Below are 26,845 nucleotides of genomic sequence, written 5' to 3'. Positions count from 1 at the left end.
GACCTCACCCACTGTCCACTAGTCCCCATGGGAGCATAAGAGGAAGGACCCTAGAGGTTAGCCCCCAGGGCTCCTGCCCACAGCATGGCTTCAGCTCTAGGCCCGGGAGATCCAGCCTGCTACATCCTCAGGAAGTCTGACTCAGGGATCCAGGCAGGGGACAACCCCCAACCCCTGCCTGCTCTGTGTAGGACTCTACCCATCACTGCCATCCCCCAGCGGAAAGGAGGAACCATCAGGCAGCAGAGCGCAGCTCAGATGAGAGAGTTCATACTGTATTGATTTCTAGACTAATGCTAGAAGCAATTTCTAGAATAATGCTAGAAGCAGGGACATTAAAATGCTAAGTGTCTACTGTTAAGTATTTCGATGTGCATATAGGTCAGCGTTCCCTCCCTCCCTTTTCCTTCTTCTTTTGAAGTTTTAAAAAAAACCTACATTTCTTAGCTGGGTGGTGGTGGTAGTGGATGGAGGCTCATGCCTTTGATCCCAGCACTTGGGAGGCAGCAGCAGGTGGATCTGAATTGGAGGGGCCAGCCTGGTCTACGGAGCGAGTTCCAGGACAGACAGAACTAAACAGAGAAACCCTGTCTTGGAAAAAAATTACATGCTGGTGTGTGTGTGTGTGTGTGTGTGTGTGTGTGTGTGATAGGACAACTTGTGGGAGTGGTCAATCTCAGGTCTCCAGGCTTGGTGTCAAGCACCTTGACTCCACTAGCTAGCCCGATTTCTTTCCTTCCTTCCTTCCTTCCTTCCTTCCTTCCTTCCTTCCTTCCTTCCTTCCTTCCTTCCTTCCTTCCTGGGTCTCACTATGTAGCCCAGGTTGGCCTTAAATTCCTAATCTTCTTGCCTCAGTCTCTACAGCGCTGGTTTACAGATATGCTCTAGAACTTCTTCTGTAGACTAGGCTGGCCTAGAACTCAGAGATCTGCCCGCCTCTGCCTTCAGAATGCTGGGATTAAAGGCATGTGTCGCCAGTGCTCAGCTTCTTGTATTTGTTTTTAAATGTTAAGTACTCACATCTATTCTTTTCCCCCACTGTCCTCCTGAAATGAGTCTGACTGTGTCGGCTAGAGTTGGCTGTGTGTTCTGGCCTCTTGTCCCAGCTTCCCGAGAGTCTGTGACTGTAGGCTCTCACCAAGATAGCAGAGTGTGTTTACCTTCCCAGTAGCTCTGTGGGGCAGTTGTTACTGTTTCCACTTTAACTAGTAAGAGAACTAATTGCAGGGTAGGAAAATTCAGAAACCTGCTGCAGATTCAGACCCAGCTCACAAGTACTAGGGCACTGCTGACAAACCAATTGGGAGTTTTGTTGTTTTCCTTTTCTTTTGAGGCATGATCCTGCTATGTGACCAAGTCTAGCCTCAATCTTGAGATCATCCTTCTTTGACCTCCCAAGTGCTGGGATTACAGATGTGCACTGCCACATCAGGACCCAAAACAACCTTCCTATTGGACCTCTTAGTTTCCTCCTAAAATCCTGCATCCTGGCTTTGCTGTACCAGCCACGTCCTCGTGGTGTTTCTGGGAGTATTCCCAGCTGGAGCCCCAAGTTCCCTGGAGAGGATATACATGATTCCAGACCCACAGATCAGAAAAGGGGAGACAGAGAATGAGACCATGACACCACCGTCACTCTCACCTCCATCTTGATTACAGAGGGGACTGGTTAAGTCAGTGCTTCTGTGGCCCTGGCAGTGCACCTGGGCTCCAAGCCTTTGCTGGGTTCCGTATCTCACGAGAACCACGTGGAAACCATAGCTCCACTTTCCTCTGTGGCCCTGGTTATTCCTACTGATGCTGTCTGCTTCTGTTTCTGGCCTTTGTTTTCAGGCAGCCTTGATTTCTAGCTCAGGCAGACACTTAACTCCAGACCCTTCTGCTTCAGCCTTCTCAGAGTGCTAGAAGATAGGCAGTTAGCTTTACCTGTCTCCTGGACATAGCCCAGCTTGTCTGAGAGATTTCCATTAGGAATCGCCTCCATCTGATTAGCCTGTGGGCATATCTAAAAAACATCTTTTCTTTTCTTTTTTTTTGGATTTGGTTTCTTCGAGACAGGATTTCTCTGTATAGCCCTGGCTGTCCTGGAACTCACTCTGTAGAGCAGGCTGGCCTCGAAATCAGAACTCCACCTGCCTCTTCTGCCTCCCAAAGTGCTGGGATTACAGGCATGTGCCACCACTGCCCGGCTTCTTTCCTTTTGTCTGTCTTTCTTACTTTCTTTCTTTCTTTCTTTCCTTCTTTCTTTCTTTCTCTCTCTCTCTCCCTTCCTTTCTCTTTCTTTCTCTCCTCTTAAATGGGGAGAGAGTGTCTCTTTTCTATTATTTATTTATTTAATGTGAGCGCTCTGCTGCATGCACACCTATACCCCACAAGAGGGCATCAGATCCCTTTATAGATGGTCATGAGCCACCATCTGGTCACTGGGATTTGAACTCAGGACCTCTGGAAGAGCTGCCAGGGCTTTTAACCACTGAGCCATCTCACCAGCCCCCAGAAGCACACTCCTAATTGCTAATTGGTATGGGCGAGATCGAGCTGGGCACGTCAAGAGGAGCGCGAGCCAGTAAGTTCCTTCATGGTTCCTGCTCCAGGTTCCTGCTTTGAGCTCCTGCCCTGACTTCCATCAGTGACGAACTACGACCCAGAAGTGTAAGCTAAAATAAATCCTTTCCTCCACAAGTTACTTTCGTTCAGCATGTTGTCACTGCATCACTGGAATAAACTGTTGACAACCTTCTGTCTATGGCAAGCCATGGGGTTTCCATCTGACCAGCCATTAAAAGTTTTCCTATTTAAGGAAAATTAAATTAAAATAAGAAAATCCACCAAAAGAGGCCTAGTAAGTAATGGCGGCCAAGGTCACGAGGCCTGTGGAGCAGTAGAGCTAGCCCAGCTACCAGCAGACAGAGCGTGGGTGTCACCCCTCACTGCAGGCAGGGGCTCGCCCCATTCAGTGCCCACTGTGAGCCAGGAAGAGGAGACAAGGACAAGCACAGCCCCTTCTTACAGAACATCCTGTGCCTTCTTCCTGCTCTGATCTCAGAGGCAGGCCTGGCCCAGTGTCAGCACAAAAGCCAGTCACATCAAAGGGAAGAGTGGGCAGACTGACTTAAACCAAGGCAGGAAGGGACAGAGGCAGCTGTACTCCTCAAGCACTTTGTCATTAGTCAGTGAGCAGTGGCAACCCAGGGACTGACTAGTTTGGACAGGCTCTCCATTTCCGCTGAGCCTGGAGAACCCCTTCTCCTGGCCTGCCTGCAGCTGCCTGCACCTGTCCACTTCTGCCTGCACCTGCCTGCACCTGCCCACTTCTGCCTGCACCTGCCTGCACCTGCCTGCACCTGCCCATTTCTGCCTGCACCTGCCCATTTCTGCCTGCACCTGCCCACTTCTCCCTGCACCTGCCCTCTTCTCCCTGCACCTGCTCAGTTCTCCCTGCACCTGCCCTCTTCTGTCTGCACCTGCCTGTACCTGCCCTCTTCTCCTTGCACCTGCCCTCTTCTCCCTGCACCTACCCACTTCTGCCTGCACCTGCTCACTTCTCCCTGAGCCTGCCTACACCTGCTCAATTCTCCCTGCACCTGCTCAGTTCTCCCTGCACCTGCCTGCACATGCTCACTTTTCCCTGCACCTACCCTCTTCTCCCTGCACCTGCTCACTTCTCCTTGCACCTGCTCACTTCTCCCTGCACCTGCTCACTTTTCCCTGCACCTGCCCTCTTCTCCCTGCACCTTCTCACTTCTCCCTGCACCTGCTCACTTCTTGCACCTGCCCTCTTCTCCCTGCACCTGCCCACTTCTCCCTGCACCTGCTCACTTCTCCCTGCACCTGCTCACTTTTCCCTGCACCTGCCCTCTTCTCCCTGCACCTTCTCACTTCTCCCTGCACCTGCTCACTTCTCCCTGCACCTGCCCTCTTCTCCCTGCACCTGCCCACTTCTCCCTGCACCTGCCCTCTTCTCCCTGCACCTGCCCTCTTCTCCCTGCACCTGCTTACTTCTCCCTGCACCTGCCCTCTTCTCCCTGCACCTGCCCTCTTCTCCCTGCACCTGCCCTCTTCTCCCTGTGCCTGCTCACTTCTCCCTGCACCTGCCTGCACCTGCTCACTTCCCCCTGCACCTGCCCTCTTCTTCCTGCACCTGCTCACTTCTCCCTGCACATGCCCTCTTCTCTCTGCATCTGCCCTCTTCTGTCTGCACCTGCCCTCTTCTCCCTGCACCTGCTCACTTCTCCCTGCACCTGCCCTCTTCTCCTTGCACCTGCTCACTTCTCCCTGCACCTGCCCTCTTCTCCTTGCACCTGCTCACTTCTCCCTGCACCTGCCCTCTTCTCCCTGCACCTGCCCTCTTCTCCCTGCACCTGCTCACTTCTCCCTGCACCTGCCCACTTCTCCCTGCACCTGCCCTCTTCTCCTTGCACCTGCTCACTTCTCCCTGCACCTGCCCTCTTCTCCCTGCACCTGCCCTCTTCTCCCTGCACCTGCTCACTTCTCCCTGCACCTGCCTGCACCTGCTCACTTTTCCCTGCATCTGCTCACTTCTCCCTGCACCTGCCCTCTTCTCCTTGCACCTGCTCACTTCTCCCTGCACCTGCCTGCACCTGCTCACTTTTCCCTGCATCTGCTCACTTCTCCCTGCACCTGCCCTCTTCTCCCTGCACCTGCTCACTTCTCCATGCACCTGCCCTCTTCTCCCTGCACCTGCCCACTTCTCCCTGCACCTGCCCTCTTCTCCCTGTGCCTGCTCACTTCTCCCTGCATCTGCCTGCACCTGCTCACTTTTCCCTGCACCTGCTCACTTTTCCCTGCACCTGCCCTCTTCTCCCTGCACCTGCCCTCTTCTCCCTGCACCTGCCCACTTCTCCCTGCACCTGCCCTCTTCTCCCTGCACCTGCCCTCTTCTCCCTGCACCTGCCCACTTCTCCCTGCACCTGCCCTCTTCTCCCTGCACCTGCCCACTTCTCTCTGCACCTGCCCTCTTCTCCCTGCACCTGCCTACTTCTGCCTGCACCTGCCTACTTTTCCTGCCTGAACCTGGCTGTTTGGGTCTCCAGCTTGTATCTTGTTATACTTGCCTGCTTCTCCTGCCTGCACCTGCTTAGCCCCTGCATGGTCCCTGCACATTTCCACTTTCCCTGAAACCGTAGATATATGAATGGCTCTCAGAAAGTCCAGCAGACTCTTCCAGTCAGGCAATCTATCTCCCATGGGCCTCACATCACTCTGTCATCCAATTTCCCTCCTTCCATGACCTCTGTCTCTTCTTTTAAAAATATCTCTATTAAGTCTCAAGGATTTCATACAATACACTTTGACGGCATTCACTCCCAACTCCTCCCAGATCCATGCCACCTCCCTACTCACCCCAACTTTGTATCCTTTTTATTTTTTATAATAACTCATCAACTCTAGTCTGTGCTGCCCGTATACACTTCTGGGTAGAAGGCTATCCATGGGGCTTTGTGGACCCACCAGGAGCCCTGTCCTTATAGACAACTGACTCCATCAACCCCCCAGAAGCCATCAATTGTCCATAACACTTCAGACAGGGTGGGAGTGACCCCCTGCCCCTTGTTCTAGCGTCCTCACCAACTTCACGGTCTAGAGAGCTGCCTGATTTTTAACTAGAGTGGGAATGGCTGCCTGTGTTAAGGGGATGACCTGCAGAGAGCGCATGCAGTTGAAGGAACCAAGCTGCTGACTGTGAAGGTGCAGGCATATGGGAAGAAGAGAACTAAACCCTGCCAGGTCACTACAAAGTAGGAGAGAGGTCTGTAGAGGCTCCCATGGGCACACAGCATGGTGCAAAGGTGGGGAGACAGCCCAAGCCATGCAGAAACTCTACTAGGCCACATCCCAAGCATGCTGGGGGCAAGATCACACTACCCAGGCGACGGATGGAACTCCTGGTCTCCTTGGTGAAGTTGGAGTTGGACAAGGTTGTCCTCCGGGAAACGAGGACAGGGATGCGGGTGGGTGCGGGCCGATAGCTGGGCACATTGGGCAGGTGCTCGGCTGGGTTTGGGGGGCCAGGTCTGGGGCCCTCCTGGCCAGGTGGCTGGTCCTGGACCAGGCGGTTCAGCTCCATGTTCGTGCCTGGGTTAGCCATGGTACTGGGTCCCGAAGGCTGCAGGCAGAGGCGTGGTCCTGGGCACTGTAATCAGGAGCTGAGTTGAGGGAGGTGGTGCAGCCAGGGCTCCTCCCCAGTGGGGACATAGACCAGCCTGGGACCTGTCTGCTGCAGCATTCCTGCCCGGGTCTGATGCACCCACTCCTGACCCCGACACGCAACACTAAAAGCATCACCGAGTCACATAGATGATTCACCCAGTAGCTTCAAAACACTTCTCCGAGTCCTGGGTCTGCTGATCAGCCATAGTACTAGTCGCCATGTCCGATTCAAAAGATCCCAGACTCAGAACCTCAGAACCCAGGCTCCAGTGTGTTGAGCTCAGTACAGTCATCCTGTCCAACGAACCCCTGCAGCCAATGAATTCATTACCCTTCCAACCAGAGACAGACACTGTCTTGGGGCCCTGGGGTCCATGGGCTGCTTCCTAAAATCACTTGAGGATGCTTATGTGGTCCTGATGCCCAGCCTTGCTCCAGGTATCTAAGAAGTCAGGCTCCAAGCTACTGTGTCAAATGCTAACATGAAGACAAGTCACCAGACAGCAGGCAGATTCTGGCTCCACAGGGCTTGGTGGGACCTGAATTCTACATCTCTAACCAGTTTCCAGGAGATACTGAAACCGTCAGCCTTAGAGTAGTGATGAACACTATTTTTCCAGACTACCTGGGACAGGGGACAGAGCCAGCAGGGCTGCTTTTGTTTGGTTCTAACCTTACATCTTTGTGGTTGTTCAGTGACCAGCCTGGACACCATAGGTTCCTACAGACAAGTGTTGATGTCAATAGAGAAAACTTTTGAATGACAGGTTGCACTGCCATTTAGCCTGTGTGGGAGGTCCTGGCGCTGTTCTACAGATAGAGCTAGCCCTGGGTCTCACAGAAAGGAGCCAGAAACCAAAGTAGTCTGTGCCTTCACACAGAAGACCTATGCTGGGACACACCACATGCCTCAGTCATGCTATTTGTAAAATAATCTATTGGCCTTACTAGGTAACCCAAGGACCAGCAGCTTGAAGAACAGAACATTGAGGGAGTGCACAAGTAATGCCACCCAATGGCCAGGATGTCATCTCTCCAGAGGCGATGGTCTAGCCTCCGCCTTAGCACCCAATTCCTAGGATTGCCACCTATGGTGGTTTGAATGAAAATAGTCCCCCATAGGTTCATAGGGAGTAGCACTACTAGGAGGTGTCACCTTGTGGGTAGAAGTGTGTCACTGGGAGTGGGTTATGAGGTTTCAAATGCTCAAGTTGGGTCTCTCTCTTCCTGCTCTCTGCCAGTCCAGATGTAGAACTCTCAACTACCTCTCCCGCACCATGTCTGCCATTATTCCCACCATGAAGACAATGGACTAAACCTCTGAGCCTGTTAAGTCAGCCACCATTAAATGTCACGTTTAGAAGAGTTGCTATGGTCATGGTGTCTCTTTACAGTAATAGAACTAAGACACCAGGCCTGGGTTTGAGGTGCTAGAGAGAGCTACAGAACAAAGCTGGGTATAACTGGAGCTCCGTGCCCAGGACATTAACAAAAAGATGGGGGTGTGACCACAGAGATGGGTGTGGCCGAGCCATGCACAGGCACTGCCCCCTCCACCTCAGGGTCTCTGCCTGGGTGATGCTGCATTTTCCTTGAGAGGAGGTGACATGAGGGACTGACAGGACAAGACTCTCCCAACACTCTGGGAGTCGTTTCCTCAATATCTTTGAAAGACATCATCTAGTTGGAATAATGTGGCTCCAAGACACAGAAGAGGTCTTTGCCCTAGACAGAAGGGTGGATCCCCAGGCAGGCAGGAGATGGACGGTATGGAAGAGGACTGCTCACCCCAAGCTGCCACCAGTTCTAAAGTCCCTAGAGCATCCTGTACAACCTTGCTCCTACCTGTTGAGTTTGTGGCCTCCCCCTCCTCCTCCTCTTCTTTCTTCTTTTCCTCCTCCTCCTTCTCTTCTGGCAACTCCTGCAGTGACACATAAAGAGGACACTGGCTGCCCCATTGAATTCCGCCCAACTCCTACCCCACCCAACCAAAGCATCTTCTGCGCCATCCAAGGAGGTGGCTTAGTCCAGAAGCCCAAGGCCCTAAACCCAGGATCATTTTACATATTAAGAGGACCCCTATGAGGTCCTGTTCACGAGAACAAAGTTACCCAAGTAGCCACCCCCAAATTTTACTCTAGGATCAAATCCTCCTTAGTACGTCAGCCTCTTGGCCCCAATCTCAGCTTTCTCTGTCCTATGGACAATTTGCCAGAAAACCCTATTCCTACCCTTTCATGAGAGAGCTTGGCGTTCCCTACCTGGATCGATGCTAGCTCTGGCTGTGTCCTTTCTAGCTGGCACTGGTCCACATCAGCCTGAACCACCAAACAGCTATCCAGCAGGACACTGTGACACAAGGGGCAGAGGAAAGAGGCAGTGTTAGCAGAGGTTGGCATTTCCAGACACTGCTGAAGGCCAACTCTGACCAGGAACAGCAGACACGGAGATGTCACAGGTTTGGGCCACATCCACACAGACAGTCTACTGTCTGAGACAAGGGACTGCAATAAAGTCCACACTTAGACCAGGAAAGAGGGCTTCCCCGGAAAGTGGCTTAAACACTGGACCTTGAAGGTGACTTCAGACATGGGGAGAGGAGCAGTCCAGAATGAGAACACCATAGATAATGCTCTAAGGAGCATCTCTGGGATGAAGCCCATTCAGAAAATATACCTCAAGCCTGAAGGAAACCTTGGTGGCTGTAGGTAAGGAAAGGGATTGTAAGAAAAGCAATGGCTGGGGTGTGGCTCAGTGTAGAACACTTACCCAGTGTGTGAGAGGCCCTGCTTTCCATCCCTGGTATGGGGGTGAGGTGGGGGTAGGGAGGTAAAGTGCCCTGAAGGTAATGTAATGTGAGTGTATATGTGAGTGTGTGCACAAGCGAGCGAGAGAGAGAGAGGAGAGAGAAAGAGAGAGAGAGAGAGAGAGAGAGAGAGAGAGAGAGAGAGTTGAGAGAGAGAGTTTGAACAGGGTCCAGGTTGTTCAACTTAACCTAGAACTTGCCACGTATTCACAGGCTGACCTAGAACTTGTGATCCCCCTGCCTCAGCTTCTCTGGTGTTAGGATCCCAGGCATGCCCCGCCAAGGCCAGATTCTAATGTGTCTTTTATAGTTAGAACTAGGCCTTGCTTCCTAGCAGCCCCCACCTGCCCCTCAGAGCCCTGTCCCTAGGGATTCACAGAAGATGTTCCAAGATGCCAATCTGCCCGGAGGGTCATGTCTCAGCTCTCCCAGGGCGGGTAAGCAGGGGCTGGGACAGGATGTAGTGGCGTCTACGTGAAGCCTGCTGCCAGCGATTGTGGCTGTTCCTGTGACCACATGACTGTGACAGCTTCCATGAGCTGTGTGCCAGGCTCTGAGCCAAGCCCTTTACGGCATTATTATTCCCCTGCCTCTTTATCCCAACAGCCCCTGCCAGGGTTGTGGTGAGATGGTGTCAACACTTCAGCTTAGAAAACATAGGCTCAGAGAGGCCCACAGGCAGCCTTGGTCACACAGCCTTCTCAAGGTGAGTCCAAGCGTGCGTGAGCGTGAGTGCTCCACTGCCCTCCAGCCACGAGCAGGGTCTAACTGCCTCGTGCCAGATGTTCATAAGTGTGTGTCCTGGTACATTAGCCTTCGTGGGTCTTTTTGTCCCTAAAAATACGTTCAAATTACTTCACAATGGTGCTTTGTGAAGAAGATGTTCATTTATACCTTGCAATGTTTTCTTACATCTAAAAGTTCTTTTGCTCCGTTTTTAAGAGAAATTAAAAGTTCCTTAGGTTGGCAAGCTTGCCTACCATGTGTGAAGCCCTAGGTTCAGTCAAAGTAATATTCCAACTTTCTCTTGGACCCCTAATGAACGCTGGTGTTATGCCCCCTGACACAAGCAGAAGATGGGCCTTCTACACTTAGGGTCTGAGTGGATTCTTCTAAAAACAGCCCCAGGGTTCAGTCTGCAGCACTGGCCAGAAGCCTCCTGGTGTCAGATCTCTGACCTTGGGTAAGGTGTCTGGAACTCTGGGGCTGCCTGTTTATTCCTATGTCGGAAAAAAAAAAAAAAAAAAAAACAAACCAAACCAAATCAACAACGAAAACAAAACCCAAAATATAACGGGGCCTTGCGTGGGCTGCCAAATGTCAAGGGGTCAGAGCCTGAAATGGAAAAGTCACAAGAACGCCAGCTTTTATCTCTGGACTCTTCCGGTTTCTTCTCTCTCAGCACGGTGAGATGCTGGCTTTGACTGCATTTCACTTTAGAGGAGCCAGACCCAGCCTTGCCCTTCCTGGCAAGGTGGCCAAAACCACAGCTCTGAACCTTAATGTGCCTGTCTGTGAAGTGGGCTCAGAACCTGTCATTCCCGGTGTCTCAACAGCGTCTAGTAGCTCCTATTATCACTGCCCACATCAGTCTTACAGCTAATCCCTGCAGCAGCCTGCGCGGCAGGTCAGGATACCACAGACTCGCTTTGATAAACAACTGCCGATAGCAAAGCAATTTACGGTGGCCCTGTCTGCATTACCAAGGGCTGCTGAGGCGGCTGGGTATCAACGCCATGCTGCTGCTACTCAACAGTATGCCCAGGATTTGCTCTGGCTCCCTCTTGTTTAGTGGTAGCTTCCTCAACTTCTAGAAAGTTCCCAAGTCCCAGGGATCTCTGAGCAGATCAGAGAAGGGCTGGGGCAGGCTTCCAGCAGGCCCCTGACTGTTAGGTGAAGGATTAAGATGGCTGGCTTCTACATTTAACCATCTTCTCCTCCCCCACCCACTACAGGCCATGCCCCCCAAGTTCAAGCCTGCAGGTCACCTTCGGCATGTTCCTCCTCTGAGATTCCAGCTCAGGAGGAAGACAAGACAAGAGGTCGGAGTCAGGAGCGGTCACCTACTTGGGTCTTTCGGACTCTACCGAAAGAAGGAAGGCCCATATTGCAGTTGGTCAGCTTGAGGCCGTGACACTGAAGCCAAGCCTGGGACTGGAGCGTATGCGTGGAGCTCGGGAGAAGCCCTGGGTCAGCCAGGACAGCAGCTTCTAAGACGCCGCCATTGGCTCAGCATGGAGCTGATGTCCTTCTGGTTCTGGCCACACCAAGGGGCTGTGCGGAAAACTGCAGGAACGCTCCAGGGAGGTCAGGTGGGGACCATGGGCCAAGGTTGCTAGGAAAAGCAGAGCTATTGCCTGCAGAGACAGGGTTGCTAGGCGACCATCTGCGTTACCAGGGCCTTCACGTCATCAGTAACCTATGTCTCTGCAAAGCTGGCCAAGGGCATCCTTCCCCAGACAGTAACAGCCCAGCCTATCATCAGCTTCACATCTTTTGTGTGTGTGTGCCTGGGACCACTGCCTGTCATCAGAGTGCTGTTCTTTCTTGGGCCGGGGGTGGGGGGCAAAGACTCTCTGAATTTAAAATTTAGAGTGACCATTTGTATAGATGAATGTGTGCCTGAGGTGTCTGGGTTGCATGGACATACGCCGACATGCACATGAGTACCTTTATGCACACATGTGAGCCAGTGTGATGATACATGTGTGTAAATGTGTATATAAGTATGTAGCCAGTATGTGCCATATATACTACATATATATATATATATACATAAATATGCATGCCCATGTCGCTATGTCTGAGGACACACGTATAGCCATGGGAATATTTGTGTGGGCCCTATACAGCCACTGGCCTTCATAGGTGTCTATATTCAAGAACAGGGCACGTGCCAGAATTTTCAGGGAAGACCCAGAGGGCAGAAGTGTGTGTGTAGCACATGCTTAGATTGTCCCAAAAGAAAGACTTTTGCAATACTAGGTATGCAATGGAAAGTTTATTTTAAAAAGTTGTTTGTATGTATACTGTGTGGTACATGGGCACATATATGGTATATAAGCATGTTTGTACGTGTGTACACACAGGGTTGTGGTATGTGGAGGCCTGGAGTCTCCCTCCATTGCTTTCCACTGTAGTCAGTGAGACTCTCTTGGTTGAACCCAGGTCTAAGCCAACTGACTAGTCTAGTTGGCCAGACTGCTCAGGGAATCTCCTTTCCATCTTTCAAAGGTTAAATTACAGCAGGCCACCGTGTCCGCTGGCATTTATGTGGATCCTGGAAATCTGAGCTGTCTCCCCAGCCCCTAGAAAGACAGGTCTTGAGAGGAGATGAGGTAAACATTGGAGAAACTGGAGGTAGGGGAGAAGTTGTGGTTTTCTGTCATGGTTGGGAAGACAACATGTAAAGTGAGTGAGACTGCCCTGAGAACTGTTGTTACCCCACAGGATTCTACCTCAGCTCTTACACTGGTTTCATGGTTAACTGTTTCTTGACTGGGGATGAAGCAGTCCACGGTGGGAAAAGAACATTAGTCACCAATGCATCCTTACTCCAGACTCATCACAGCCTCCATCTCTGTGACCCTATGCACAGGCTGCTGTCGGCCCCTACAGCTGTGGAGGTGGGCACTGGAGAGGGAAGTCACTTGCCAGGTAGCCAGGGTGACAGATGTGGTAGCATTTCTGGGGCAGAGCTGTGCTCTGAAGATTTATGGTGTTGCCCGACCTCAGGCTCTGGCCAGAGAGTCAACCCAGGAATTACAGGGGTAGGTGCAGCATTGTGACAGCAGGTGACATGATAAATAGAGGGAGTGAGGCAAGGGGTTAGATAGAGCAGGGGACAAAGACGTTTCCTCTGTCCACAGCAGCTGCTCCCCACTCTCCCTGGCCACACCTCTGTCCAGCACCCCTGTCAGCAATACCACTTTCCTGCTCACGCATCTTAACTATTCCCAGTGGCTTTTGGGAAACCAGGTCCACGGCTGTCACTACCTGCTTCAGAGACAGTTTGCTGTATGCTTTTCTCACCCCGTGATCCTTCACTGCTGCGGTTCTTCAGACCTTCCTCAGTGTCCATCTCTGATTGTGACCTTGGCCTGTGCTCAGTCCATCTGTAGCTCATCTCCTGCTTCCTCCCAGCCCACAGCTGCCCGCTCTGTCAAATCTTACCCCAGGTCTCCAGCTCCTAACTAGGTCAGGAATCTGCCTTCCGATTTTTAATCTTTATTCAAAGTGCACTGTGTGGACTTTGATGCTACCATTATAGGGATGTGGGAATCAAGCATTACTGGACAACAGAGCAGAAACCAGAGCAGCTACAGACACTATTAGAGGCCATCACAGGATCACTGGTGTGTGTGTGTGTGTGTGTACATGTGTTTGTACATGTGTGTACATAGTTTGCATGTGTGTGTATGTGCATGTACATGTGTGAGTGTACAGGTGTACATGTGAATGCATACACAAGGGAGACAACCTTGGCTTTGCTGTCAAGAGGGAAGTACTCTGAGCTCAGTACAAGTGTTCTCTTGTGTGTCCACATATGTCATTAATTTTATATTTATTTAACGCCTACTGTATATTAGGCATTGCTCTCTACTCAGAGTAGTGAAGACAACAGGGTCTCAGATTTCACAGGGGTGTACCTGTGTGAGTCGGGGGTAGATAGCTGGCAATGGGTTCCCTTTGAGCACAATAGGGACCCCAGCTTCCCCAGTCCTCTGATCAGTGCTTGACAGTGCTCAGCACAGAACAGAGGCAGAAAGCACCCCACCCTAGGAGCCCCTAATCCCACTGTCCAGGACAAGTGACTCACATAGGCTCTTCTTCCTCCTCTTCTTCCTCCTCTTCCTCCTCCTCCTTTTCCTCCTCTTTCTCTTCCTCCTCCTCTTCCTCACCCTCTTCCTGCATCTCATCTTCCCTTTCCTCTTGAATCTGCGGCAGCTCCCTGGTCAGGACCAGAGGAGAGAGGTGAGCCCCCACAGCTGCTCCAGCCCTCTCCACCCCATCACTGACATCTGTCCTGGGACTTCCCAGCAAAGTCCCACCTAGGAGCTCCATTCCAGTAATCACAGGCTCTCTCCAGCCACAGCCTTCCTACATTGTCCTGGTGCTGACTCAAGCAGAGCGCTGAGCTTTAGTGAGCCTCAGTTTCCCCTTATGTGTTTATCAGTAATGCAGGTCAGGAGCATGACTTGCTCACCATAATAATTCCTTCCTTTTTGACATGCTTCCTTGACAGGAAGTCTATCATTTTTTCTCCTCCCCACCACGCCTCAACAGGGGCCCAAAAGCCATGAGGCTGCTGTCTATCGACTGAATTTCTGAAGCTACAAGCTAAAACAAACCTTTTTTTTTTTAATAAATATAACTCTGGTGGCCTTGAGTATATAATTACAGCAGAAAACTAACACACAAACTAAATGTCACCAGTAGAATGTCTAAACAGGTTCAAGAATGAAGTTATGTGAGGGGAATCCTGAGAGCTTGTGAGAAAACTTCAAGAAAACAAGACAAGAGTCTTGTGAGCTCAGTTTCTTGAAAAGCATGGAATTGTTCTTGGAATGTTCTTTTGTGCCCCTCCCAGGTGTAGTGGATAGGAAGGAATGAGTTCACTTTGGATTATCCATTACAACTGGCGATTGTTATTTGTTTATATGCCTCTATGGGGAAGAAAAGCGTATTTTGCCATGTGCTGCTTGTCCTTGTGATTGTATACTTTATTCAGGTGAATAAATTGTCTGATGCTCTGAATAAAGTTGGCTAGTGCATGAGACTTTAATCTGCCTCATTTTTAGACCCTGCTTCCTCAGGTTCACGCTGCCAACCAGAGCGGTAAACAATGGAAGATACGTTAAAGCTAGGCTCAGAGATATGCACTTTTAATCCCAGCATTTGGGAGGCAGTAGCAGACAGATGTCTGTGAGTTCAAGGCCAGCCTGTTCTACAGAGTGAGTTCCAGGCCAGCCAAGACTACATAGTGAGACCTTGTCTAAAACCAAACCAAAAACGGTGCTATAGTCACATAATAGAATACTACACAACTATGAAAACAATAAGTATGACTTTCACCTAGTGAATTATGGAAAGCTTCAATGTAATAAAAAATAACAAAGGACAGATAAGTACATGTGCTAGGCCATGTTTTGTATAAGCAAACAGAGAGGGGGGGTTGTCCTGGTTAGCCTTACTTGTCAACTTGACACAGCCCAGAGACATCTGAGAGAAGAAGCCTCTACTGAAAAACTGCCTAGATCAGACTGGTCTTTGGGTGTATCTGTGGGAGACTGTCTTGATTATTAATTTGCGTAGGCAGGCCCAGTCCACTGTGGGCGGTACCATTCCCTGGGCAAGTGGTCCTGGACTACACGAAATGCTAACTAAACATAAGCCTGGAGAGCAAGCCAGAAAACAGCATGGTTTCTGGTTTGTGCTTCAAGTTCCTGCCTGACTTCCCTCAATGACTGTATGACCTGGAGGTATAAGCAGAAATTAACCCTTTCCTCCCCAGTGTTGCTTCTGATCAGAGTGTTTCATCACAGCAGCAAAACAGGGGCTTCCATATATACCTGTCCCTAGACTATCTCAGAAATGGGGCCTGGTAGCCATGTGGCCAGGGGCTGAGGACACGTGCTGAGGGTAGAGAGGCAGGTGTGGCCCTGCACTGGGCTCTTTTATGCCTCTAGGATTCCACACAGTATGCCTGCATCCTCAAGCACTGACTCCTTTCCCAGGACTTCTGTTTTCCTACCTGGGCATCTCCACCATGGCCTCACTCTCGTCCTCATAAGCTGGGGCCACCTCTGTCTCCTGCAGGCTGGCACCATCTTCCTGCTGGGCGTCCTCCCAGCTGGGGTCCACCTCCTCGAGGACAAGATCATGCTCCATCTGTTCCACAGGGAGGATGCTGACTGCAGGGAATAAAGGGGAGCCATTTGTGGTGTGAGGAGGATAGCTTGTGTCCCTAAGTCCTGGGGGGGGTCCATCCTGGGGGCCCTACCCCAGTGTCTTGGCTCCTAGTTGGCTGTGTTACCAACAGGATCATAAGCAGTCAGCTCAGTGCCCCAGGGACAGCCTTAAACAACACAACTACTTATCCATCCTCCTCCCTTGACTCTCTGCCTCCCCCCATCTTGGGCTCAAGCTCTGGTTACAACTGGCCGAGCTTGGTTCCTATCATGGTTTACCTGCTTAGAAGTTTGGCTCCAAGCAGAGAGAATATTCTATTTAGTGCCACAGCTATTGTCAAAGGACCCAGCCTACGCGCTTCACCAACCCCAGGGACAGGGTGCCCTAGGTTGCCCTAAGGGGTACGGAGAATACCTGTTCCATGCCTATTTTCTGGGTGCCACCTCTTGGTGACAGCACATCTGTGAGGTCAGCAGTTGCTTCTGGAGACCCTGTGTCCCTCAATCTAGGCTCAGAATCTCCACTCTCCCAGACAATGTGACTTTTTTCATGGGGACATGGAAAATAATTACAGGTGCCTGTGACTTCTCACATTCCTCTGTGTATCCCGACTCCTGACCAGAAAATGGTGTGAGCCTGTGCTCTTGGCAACAGTAGGTTCAGACAGCTGGGTGTGGGGGCTCACACCTGTAATCCCGACCCTTGTGAGACAGAGGCAAGGCAGGGATGATTGAGATGTGGTGAGTTCTAGGCCACCCTAGGCTCCACAGGAAGACCATTTCAAAAAACAAAGAAGTGGGCTCAGGGCATCTCACGGGAGACCCAAATCACCTTGGGCAGGTGTCAAGGAAGAAAGGGAGACTTCCTTCATATCGGGTGTTTCTTAAAAGTTCCAAGGGTCTTGGTGGCCCTCAGTCCAAGCATGAATGAATAATGGTGACAGTCTATTTTGGTTTGGGGACACAGGGTCTTGCTATGCAGCCCAAGCTGACTTCAAACTTTTGATCCTCCTGCCTCCACATCTGAAGTGCTGGAATTACGGAAGTGTGCTGCTATGCCTGGCAGATATGTGTAACATTAAATGGGTGCTGGTAGCAGGTCTCATCCTGTGACCATCAATATATAAATAGCATAGTCCCTTTCCTGAGCACGTGCCAGGCTCCAGGCTCCACACACTGGGACTTCCAAGGCTCACCTACTGTCTGTCACAAGAGGCTCTTGAAGACGGAAGAACCATTTTCCCCATTTTATTCTCTGATTTTGTTTAATTCCCATCCTACAGAGCACCACTGTTCAGCACTTTTCTCCTTTGGCTTGGCCCCAGTTTCTACTTGTCCTGTAGACACCAGGAAAGCCCAGGGAAGTGCCACGCCCACCCTGAGCTCAGCTCTTTTGTATCTGATCCTGGATTCTCCTGTCCCAGGACAGCCCTGGGTTTGACGGCAGCCCCTCCAACGACAGACTCCCCCAGAGCAAGAGGTGAATCTCATTCTGTTCCTCGCTTCCAAGTCCGACCCAGACCTAGCAGGGGACAATGTAAGGGAGAGGACATTCCCAGCCGAGAGAAGAATATTTTACAGACAAAAAGAGCATGCTCAGAGAGGCCAAGCCTCATGTCCAAAGGCACACAGGAATGTGGCAACAGAGCCAGGTCTTCTGATTCTCATTTTCCTGCCACCGTACAATCGTGCCTGTGAGCATCTCAAAGTGCTGGGTCCCCACTGGGCACTGTTCCCAGTGGTCGGGTCATCACTCTTTCTTTCTCTTTTTTTCTTTTTGGTTTTTTCGAGACAGGGTTTCTCTATATAACCCTGGCTGTCCTGGAATTCACTCTGTAGACCAGACTGGCCTCAAACTCAGAAATCCTCCTGCCTCTGCCTCCTGAGTACTGGGATTAAAGGCGTGCGCCACTGCCAGGCCACTGTTTCTTTCCTATGAACTCTTTTTAGATGCTCTGAGCGTGAGTCCTGGATTGTTGGCCCTTCACAAGCATTTCCTTCCTTCATCTCTGCAGTCGGCCTATAAGGTGCTCTTAGAACATCCCTGTTTGCAAATACATATGCCACAACGCTGGGCCCAGTTACCAACCAAGAAAAGCAATGATGGGGTATAGCTGACATACACCCATGATATGGGGCTGGGGCAGATGGCAGCTCCCTGGGGAATCAGCTGCCTACAGCATTCTAGCCCATCTGTAATAGTCGACTTCGTTCTCCACAGCCCACCCAGGAGCTCTGTGCTGGCATAACTCACACTATTAAATTTCACTCCTGGAGTCTGTCAGGGACAGGCCACCTTCCAGTCAGCAACCTGTCTGCCCCAAAGTCATGCATGAGATTCTGCCCCCAGTCAGAGGCAGCCGGCTGCTCTTGCTTTCAAGGCCAGCTGTCACAGCGTCTGGGCACACAGGTTCTCACCAGGCCAGATGCTCTGACCTCAGGTCTCCTGGTAGCCAGGGCCCAGGCTACGATCTATCTTCTCTAGCAGGCATGGTTTATGTCACCCCCTTCCCTCTGGTCCAGACTACATCCTTCCCACCTACTCTGTTCTGAAGCATAGGCCCTCTCTCAACATGCACATCTCTGATGGTGTGGTTCAAACACTTCATGACCAAGATCACACAGGGAAGCCAGAGCCCCTGGGAATGACAGATTGCCAGGATGCCCATACCCCAGCCATGGGGTCTGGAGGTAGGACATTCTTCATAACTGAGCCTGGTTGTGTGAGATAGGATGCTGTTTTGAGTACATCCCGTGCCTGCAGGACTTACTCAACCTCAGAGTAACCTTTGTGAAGTTAGTCCATGATCCACCACCTTCAGGGGCTCCACATTGCCCAGAGCCTTATCCCTGAAGGGTTAAACTTCTGGCTTTGACTTCGTCATCAAGGACTTAGGATCCCAGTTAGCCCACATGCCCACAGTTCTTCAGCCTCCTGCCCCATCTCCAGGCATGTGCCATTTGATTCTCTGCAAGACTGCCCTTGCCACTGCCTGCAGGTGACAGCTGCTGTTTAGACCTTTCTCGTAAGCACAGACCAGTCTGGTTTCTGACAGAAATCAGGCCCTTCTGTGGAGAGCTGATTATTTTATTTATTAGTTTGTTGTAGTTATTTCTTTCTTTACTTGTTTTGGAGACACGGTTTCTCTGTGTAGCCCTGGCTGTCCTGGAACTTGATTTGTAGACCATACTGGCCTCAAACTTAGAGATCATCTGCCTGCACCTACCTCCTGAGCACTGGGACTAAAGGTATGCACCACCATGCCCGGCTTGAAAGCTGATTTTTTTTTTTTAAAGATTGATGACTTTGAAGCAAAATCAATATAAATAAAGACATCTGGGGGCAGCTGGGACCTTAGGGTCCCTGGCCAATTCTTCCATCCTACAACCCCAGCACCACAGACAATGCCTGTTCAGTCCACCTCTCTTTAGTACCTAAGTACTACAGGGTTATGGGGTATACTCACAATTCACTCAGAGGCTGAGACAGGAGGATAGAGAGTTGGGAGCCAGCCTGAAATTTACAGCAAGAACCTGTCTAAATAAATTAAGCTTAAAGACTTCTTTCAGACTTGGCTTAAGAATATCACACAGTCACAGGTTTCAGGTGCAAAGTCACACACTTTAATGTCAATTACAATGTCACAGTTGATGGTGGCCCTTACTCTTGGGAGAACTAGGGCAGACCGTGGAAGAACCACTTACAGGGAAACTGGGTCCCGTGTAGTGTGGATGGTGCCAGGTGTCCCTGTGTGAGTATGCCCAGACATTGAGGCCTCCATAGGGCTCTCCATAGTCTCCAGAAAAGTCACAGGAAGGTCTTCCTTGCTCTTGTTCTGATCTGGGTGCTGCCCCCTGGCCAAGATCCCTGAGAGGAAACTCCAGGGTTCCACTTAATGACCCTGGCTTCCTCTGCCCTGCCTGAGGATGCAGAGGGTTCACTATTCAACGAGGGTGACGATTAGCAGTCACTGCCCCCTAAAGGTCTTCTCTTGAGGCATCCTTCAGTCCTTCATCCATCCAAGCATCTGTTTGTCCTTGGGCTCCCCAGGTTCCCTCTCCCTTGTTTCAGAGGCCTCCAGCTGCTGTCGCCCCTGAAACAAAGGAGGTGACAGAAATGTGGGCACCTGAGTAGACACACAGAGGATGGATGGATAGATGGATGGAAGGATGGATAAGCATCAAAGTGGCTAAGCAGAGGATGGATGGATGGATGAGTGGGTGGGTGGATGGGTGGGTGGGTGGATGGGCAGATGGATGGGTGGGTGGATGAATGGATGGGTGGATGGATGAGTGGATGGATGGGTGGGTGGATGGATGGATGGATGGGTGGGTGGATGGATGGGTGGATGGGTGGGTGGATGGATGGGTGGGTGGATGGATGGGTGGATGGGTGGGTGGGTGGGTGGGTGGATGGATGGATGGATGGATGGGTGGGTGGATGGGTGGATGGGTGGGTGGGTGGGTGATTGGGTGGGTGGATGGGTGGGTGGGTGGGTGATTGAGTGGGTGGATGGATGGGTGGACAAGCATCTGAGTGGGCAAGCAGAGGATGGATGGATGGGGAGACTAGGGGACAGAGTAGAGGAAGTGAACATATATCCCCAGACCCTCAGTCACCCCATGTAAGGTGATACTGTAAAAAGTATCCCTGAAAAGACATGCCTAGGTCCTACCCTATCCTATATAAATGTGGCTTTATTTGAAAAATACGGTCTTTGAAAATATTATTGACCCCAGGAACTCAAATCAAGAGACTTCTGAATTTAGGACAGGCCTTCCCCCAGTGACAGTCACCCTTCCAAGAGGAGGATGAGCAGAGGACACAGTGGGGAAACAGAAGGGCAGCTGGAAGCCAAGGAGGCTCAAGGTGGTCAGGAGAGCTACAAGAACATTCTCTCTCTCTCTCTCTCTCTCACTCACTCACTCAAGAAAAGGTCCCTGCCAGCACCTCAGTTGTGCCTGTGTTCACATTTCTCACCGCAGCCACAGGAGTCAAGCCTGCCTAGCCTCCCTTCTCTGTGCTAAGCCTGTGCCCACTCATGCCCAGTGCCCACCAGAGACCTGCCTGTTCCAGAAACTTTGAGGTAACCTGACTGCAATCCTGCATCTTTCTAGGGAGCCAAGAGAAAGTCAGCAGGACCCATCACCCATCTGAGCTCTCCACAGTGTACAGATGGCCCCTGTCCTGGGAAATTTGGGTCCTCGAACTTCAGATTGAGTAATTACCTGCCTGGCCAAATGGGGCCTAGTTTTTGCTGCATAGAACACACTGAGGAGGTAACTCCGGTTCTTTAAGGTTTGCTCTTTCTCTGCTCTAAGAGCCTACAGGAGCCCTGAATATTTATTCCAGGACTCCCTGAGTCCCAGGAGAAAGGGAGCTTGCCCCACCTTGAAGCTGGCCAGCTTTCTCCCTCCCACTGGGTGTAGTTCTAGCGACTGTCCACTCTCCCACCTCCATGGCCTGGGCTGCCTGTCTGTGTCCCTGACCACAGTGGTCACTCAGTTTCAGAATGCTCATACAGACCATGGTCCAGGGGACCGGGATTGGACATAGTTTTTCTCCCCACCCAGGGAGACCCTTAGTCCGGGGTCAAAGAGTACATATCTAGGATGGTACAGAGTCTACAGGTCTGAATGTTGCTTTGCTTGCCTGAAGCCCACCACAGGCACCTGAAGCAGTGGCAGTAAGCCACCCATCACTATTGGATGGATGGATGAACGCATGAATGTCTATCTACCACTTGCGAACATATTATCCACTCCCAGTGGTACTCGGTCTGTGTCTGTATACTGCCTGGCTTCAGCCTTCCGTCTTCCAACGGTGCTGTCAAACACCTTCCAACTCACCACAGGGGGAGGGCATCCTGTGGCACAGTGGCTCTAGAATCTGTTTCCCAAGAACCACCTCTTTCCCAACCAAACCCACGCACCCAGTTTCCAGCTCTGGGTAATTGCCAACAGGAAGGGGTGTGGTCTGGGCCTCATGATTGTTTTCCTGACAGAGGAAACACTCTAGCCACCAGCTCCACTACTGCTATCCAGAGACACTGGGCAGGAGCGGGCTCTCTCTCCACTCCAGTTAGGAGATAGTGCCATACCTCAAACTCAGACCTAAATATACCAAGTGACCCTCCCTGAAATGAACGTGGGACTCAGGAGCAAGGTACTTACTGGTCTGTACGTCACACGTCCCAGGACAGCCAGGCTCCTACAAGGGGAGAAAAGAGGAGACCTGCCACTGCTGCCTCACCTGCCTCCCTCCTATCCCTAGTACGCATGTCCTTTTCCCACCAGAACCCGCAGAAGACCCACCGCCTCTGCTCCCTGCTCCCGCCTTCCTCCAGAGCCTACCAACTGCTCTGCCCCCTTCTCCCTCCAGGAACACAGCTTGCCCTCAACTATGGTTCAGGCTGAACCACCTCTTTTTCTTGCTCTGTTCAATGGCCATCCTCTCCTTCCAGCCCCTAGAGGTCTTCTCCCTACTCTTCAGGCTTCCCCTGCTGCTGGGGTCCCCAGAGTCCTCTGTCATTGAGGCATGTTCGGGAGTTAATGGCTTTTCCTCACCAGCCCCTTTTATGTTTGGAACTCTCTGAAGACAGCACTCCCTGTGCCTTCAGAGACAATATGATGGACGATATGAAGCAAGAGCCTGGCTTCCGGTACCTTTCGACCTGACTTGAGGTACCTTCTGCTCTGCCTGCCCTAGCACTGAGCCAGCGAGGTGGGAACGGGGTTTAGCACTGGGAATGGATCCAGGATGTCCATCCAGCTCCTGGCTTTATCCCCATGAAACAAAGACAAAAAAAAACCTCTGCTGGGCGTAGAGCCAATGAGGGGAGAGTCTTGGCTCTGTGAGACAAGGTGGGGTGCTGTAAGAGACGCAGCAAGGCTCCCGCTCAGAGTTGCTGGGGCCAGAGGTTCCAGGCCCATCTCTCTCTGGACAAAGCATCTTACTTTCAGACCACTTTGCTGTGTTTTTCCCAAGGCTGGGTGGTGGCAGATTTGTTTATCTGCTCTCTGGGGGCTGAAGTAAGGTTCCCCGAGGATGAGGGTCATTATCACACAGCCGTGCCAGAGTGTAGGCGTCCCACTTCCTAGTTCTAGATGCTTCTAAGGAAATGCGAATAGATTCCCAGAAAGGAGAACCAGGCCCCCTAGGATCATAATAAAAGGAGAAGGTGACCATGGCCCTGTTTTCCTACCACCCATGTTTGGGCCAGAAGCTGCCAGGAACACTCATGGAGCCCAAGAGTTTCCTGGGAACCTCACTTCTTCCTGGACGGATCCTGGGCTCTGAATCCTCGTGCATTCTTCTGGGTTGCTTCCGTTAACAAGCCTTCCTTGATTCTCTGGGTGGCTCCATCTCTGATCTCCTCTAACCCTGTAGAAGTCCCTAGACTCTAAGCCCCTGACTGGTAGATCAGTCCTGGTGGCTACAGTGCCTGAGAAAATGTGTGTTCGCAGGCAGGCTTCAAGGCCGAGTTGCCACTGATGGCTCCTGTCTTGCTGTGTCCCCCATCCCCAGGGACTCAGGCCAACCATCCAACCCTTATCTGAGCTTCCAAGGCCTTTCCCTCACCACCACCCAGCCAAGGCCTCTGCGGCCTGGCGGTTCACTCACCTGCTCTGCAGCCTTCCCATGGAGCACGGGCTGAGGCAGGGCCATCTCCAGCCTGTGTAGGAGCCACTCGAGCAGCCTGTAGTGGGGAGACGAGGTGAACCCAGGCAAGAAGGATTGGGATGGGGAGCTGGCACAGATAACAAGTCCGCCAAGAGGCAGGCTGTGTGGGAAGCCCACTCCAGAGCTCTAACCCTGAAGGCCCCTTTCCGCCCTCCCAGGCAGTTCTGCAGGCAGCTCAGCTCCACTCCACCAGGGGGTGAGCACTGGGCTCTCACACCCACCAGGGGGTGAGCACTGGGCAGCACCCAGCTGGATTTTAAAATGGATGCGGCCTTTGGTACAACAACCCTACACATCTCCTCCTGGTCACCAGATAGGGCATGCACAGGGTTTCTGATAGAAGGAAAAGTGTGAAATGCTTCTAAGTGCTCCTGTGTGGTTAAATAAATGAAGCCCTAGGTAGCTCTTTGCAGTGGTCAAAAGAATAATGTAGAATAATGGTATATAAAGTCACCTCTGAGGATTTTTGTTTTTTGTTTGTTTTGTTTTGTTTTGTTTTGTTTTTTTGTTTGTTTGTTTGTTTTGAGACAGGGTTTCTCTGTGTGGCCCTGGCTGTCCTGGAACTCACTCTGTAGACCAGGCTGGCCTCAAACTCAGAAATCCACTTGCCTCTACCTCCCAAGTGCTGGGATTAAAGGCATGCACCACCACTGCCTGGCTCTCTGAGGGACTTCTATACAACTTTAAAAGGTATGTTGCATGTGTGCGCGTACTGGTATATAAAGCCACTTTTGAGGGGCTTCTTTAAAAAGTGTTGTGTGTACGTGCATGTGTACATGTGTGTACATGCATGTGTGTATGTTTTATGTACATGAATAGGTGTGTGTGTCTGTCCAGTTGTGCAGAGACCAGAGAAGGGAGGCAGGCACACCACCACCCCCCCATCATTCTCTGCCTTGTTCCTTTGAGGCTTTCCCTAAACCTGAGACATGGTCTCCCCCTAAACCAAAGGTAAGGTCTCTCTCTAAGCCTGAGGCAGGGTCTCTTCACAAACCTGAGACAGGATTTCAGCTTAAATCTAGAGTTCAAGTTTTTTCAGCTGAGGTAGCAGCAGCAGGCAATCCTCCTGTCTCCACTCCCTGCCTTAGTGCTGGGCTCACAGGCCTGCCCAGGACCACGCCTGCTTTTACGGAGGTGCTGGGATCCAAATTCTTGTCCTCCTACTCATGGGAGGAGCTTGCATAGTGAGCACTCAACCACTGAGCCATCTCTGCAGACCTGAGGGACTTTTTTTTTTAAGTTTCACTTAAGGAGGACGTAAAAGAATACATGCAATTTGGTTTTGATAGAAGTAAGTGTGTGTGTGTGTGTGTGTGTGTGTGTGTGTGTGTTTCACTTGTTTTAAGACAAGATCCAGCTATAGCATCCAAGCTGGGTTTGAACTTCTGATCCTCCTGCCTCTGATCCTCCTGCCTCAGATTCCTGAGATCATAGGTGGGCATTTGGTATCTGTTTTTTTTTTTTTTTGTTTTTTGTTTTTTTGGTATCTGTTTAAAGGAAACGCTCACTCCCAGCCTGGTCGGTGGAGGAAGATGCTGATGAGGTTTGCCTGGAGACTTGGAGTCTTCACCCAAGTGAATGTCTTTAACTTTCTAATTTAGCAAATTAGTACTGGGTTAGAGCAAAGCACTGAGCCTGCTCCTTATAGAAGCCTTTAGGGCGCTCACCTGACAGGGTCCCCGGGTGGTGGCAGGGAAGAGGATTGGAAGTCCTGCTGGGGCTCTGCAGCTGGCTCTTCCTCCGGCTCCAGGGGTCCAGGATTAGGCTGGGAGGGGCTCTCTGTGGGCTCCATCTGCATAGGGGTTCCTGGAGGATCTGAGTGGTAGGAGAGCCGGCACTAAAGACCCCATAGCTGGGCTTCAGCCAACCCCCTCTCAAGTATAAAGGTTCAGATTTAGAGAATTGACATGGATGGGTGAAGAGCCCTTGGAGACCACCCTAACAGCAAACAGCCTAGGGCGGGAAAGGGACGGACCCAAGCTTGTGAAGTCCAGCTGACTCAAGCCACTGGAGTCCCAGATGTGACTAAGAAGGGGTTTCTGATGTCTAAGCAAGGCCTGACCTCTCCCATTGCCTGGCTAAGGCATGCACACGCATGAACACATACACACACACACACACACATACACACACACACACACACACACACACACACACACACACACACACACGAGTCTCAAGTTCCCCCTGAAGAGTCTACCCTGTCCTGTGACCACATAGGAAGCCCTTCCCAGCTCCTTCTCTGTACCTGGATCCAAGACAGCCGCCTCAGGTTCAACTTTCCAGGCCTGGACAAGAGAGAGATGGGTCACGGTCAAGGCCAACGTGCATATACCCACCATGGTCAGCTGTGCCCTGGTTCCGTGTTATCACCAGTATGCATGTGTGCATACACATATGCATGGTGCTGGCGGAGGGAGGGTCTATGATAGTTAATCTCCTTTGTTAATGTTGATCCCTAGTCACCTAGGAGACACACACCCTCTGGGCAGGTCTTTTAGGAAGTTTCCAAAGAGGTTTAACTGAAGAAAGAAGGCCCACTCTCAATGTGGGTGTCACCATCCCATATGTTGGTGTCCCAGACTCAACAAAAAGGTTTAAGAGACAGACAGACAGACAGACCCGCTATCATTCACTTCTGTCTGCAGATGCCATGTGACCTGCTGCCCTGGCTCCCCGCCATGATGGATGGTACCCACTTTAAACCATGAGCTAAAATAAACTCTTCAAACATCTTTTGTCAGGGAATTTTATCTCATCATCATGAAAAATAATTAATCTATCTTGCTCCCAAATGTCCCCAGGCCCTAGTCACTCATTCTCTCCTCCCATGAAGGACACTCCAACGAGAAGATCTGCCTTCCGGTGGGTGTTGGAGATCGGCCATGGCCTGCTGGAGTGGGCAGCTCCCTCGGCCCCAGCCCTCCCTGGTGGTCAGCTACCCCACCCCAGCTCCTCACTCACCTGGGCAGGCGTAGGGGGCTGAGGCAGCACTTTCTCCAGATTCTGCTCAAGCCACCTCAGCAGCCACAGGCTGGGCCTGCGGAAGGGTCAGCGGTCAGCAAGTGGATGGCCTGAATAAGAGCTACCCTGCCTGCCCACTAGAGTCTAGGCCTGGCCAGCCTTCTGCACCTGGGGAAGGAGCCAAGCGTCTAAGGAATGAGTGAGTGAGGGGGTGAGTGGAGGGAGGTGATTGGATGGAAGGCATGAGTCTGGGTTTCTGGCAGAAATCACAAAATGGCTCTTCAGGCTGACATTGGGAACATGGTAGCC

The 26,845-nt window shown here is 51.4% G+C and overlaps 1 protein-coding gene across 2 annotated transcripts in view; it reads right to left on the bottom strand.

Annotated features, from left to right (window-relative positions):
- Nucleotides 1–26,845, bottom strand: part of Cngb1 (cyclic nucleotide gated channel subunit beta 1) — a 62,653-nt gene that overhangs the window by 28,964 nt on the left and 6,844 nt on the right. The window contains exons 7-15 of one of the 2 annotated variants that reach the window (XM_052167371.1): nt 26,537–26,612; nt 25,821–25,860; nt 25,240–25,387; nt 23,513–23,588; nt 22,063–22,099; nt 15,732–15,891; nt 13,803–13,928; nt 8,433–8,520; nt 8,017–8,092 (exon numbers count right to left, since the gene is read on the bottom strand). In XM_052167371.1, the coding sequence (XP_052023331.1) occupies nt 8,017–8,092; nt 8,433–8,520; nt 13,803–13,928; nt 15,732–15,891; nt 22,063–22,099; nt 23,513–23,588; nt 25,240–25,387; nt 25,821–25,860; nt 26,537–26,612 (827 nt within the window). Of the gene's footprint in view, nt 1–8,016; nt 8,093–8,432; nt 8,521–13,802; nt 13,929–15,731; nt 15,892–19,562; nt 19,983–22,062; nt 22,100–23,512; nt 23,589–25,239; nt 25,388–25,820; nt 25,861–26,536; nt 26,613–26,845 lie in introns of those variants that run through there. The other variant, XM_052167372.1, reaches the window with a different exon arrangement.

The sequence above is a fragment of the Apodemus sylvaticus genome, chromosome 21, assembly GCF_947179515.1.
Source record: "Apodemus sylvaticus chromosome 21, mApoSyl1.1, whole genome shotgun sequence".
In the NCBI taxonomy this organism is placed as follows: domain Eukaryota; kingdom Metazoa; phylum Chordata; class Mammalia; order Rodentia; family Muridae; genus Apodemus; species Apodemus sylvaticus.
This window is presented reverse-complemented; position numbering and strand designations above follow the sequence as displayed.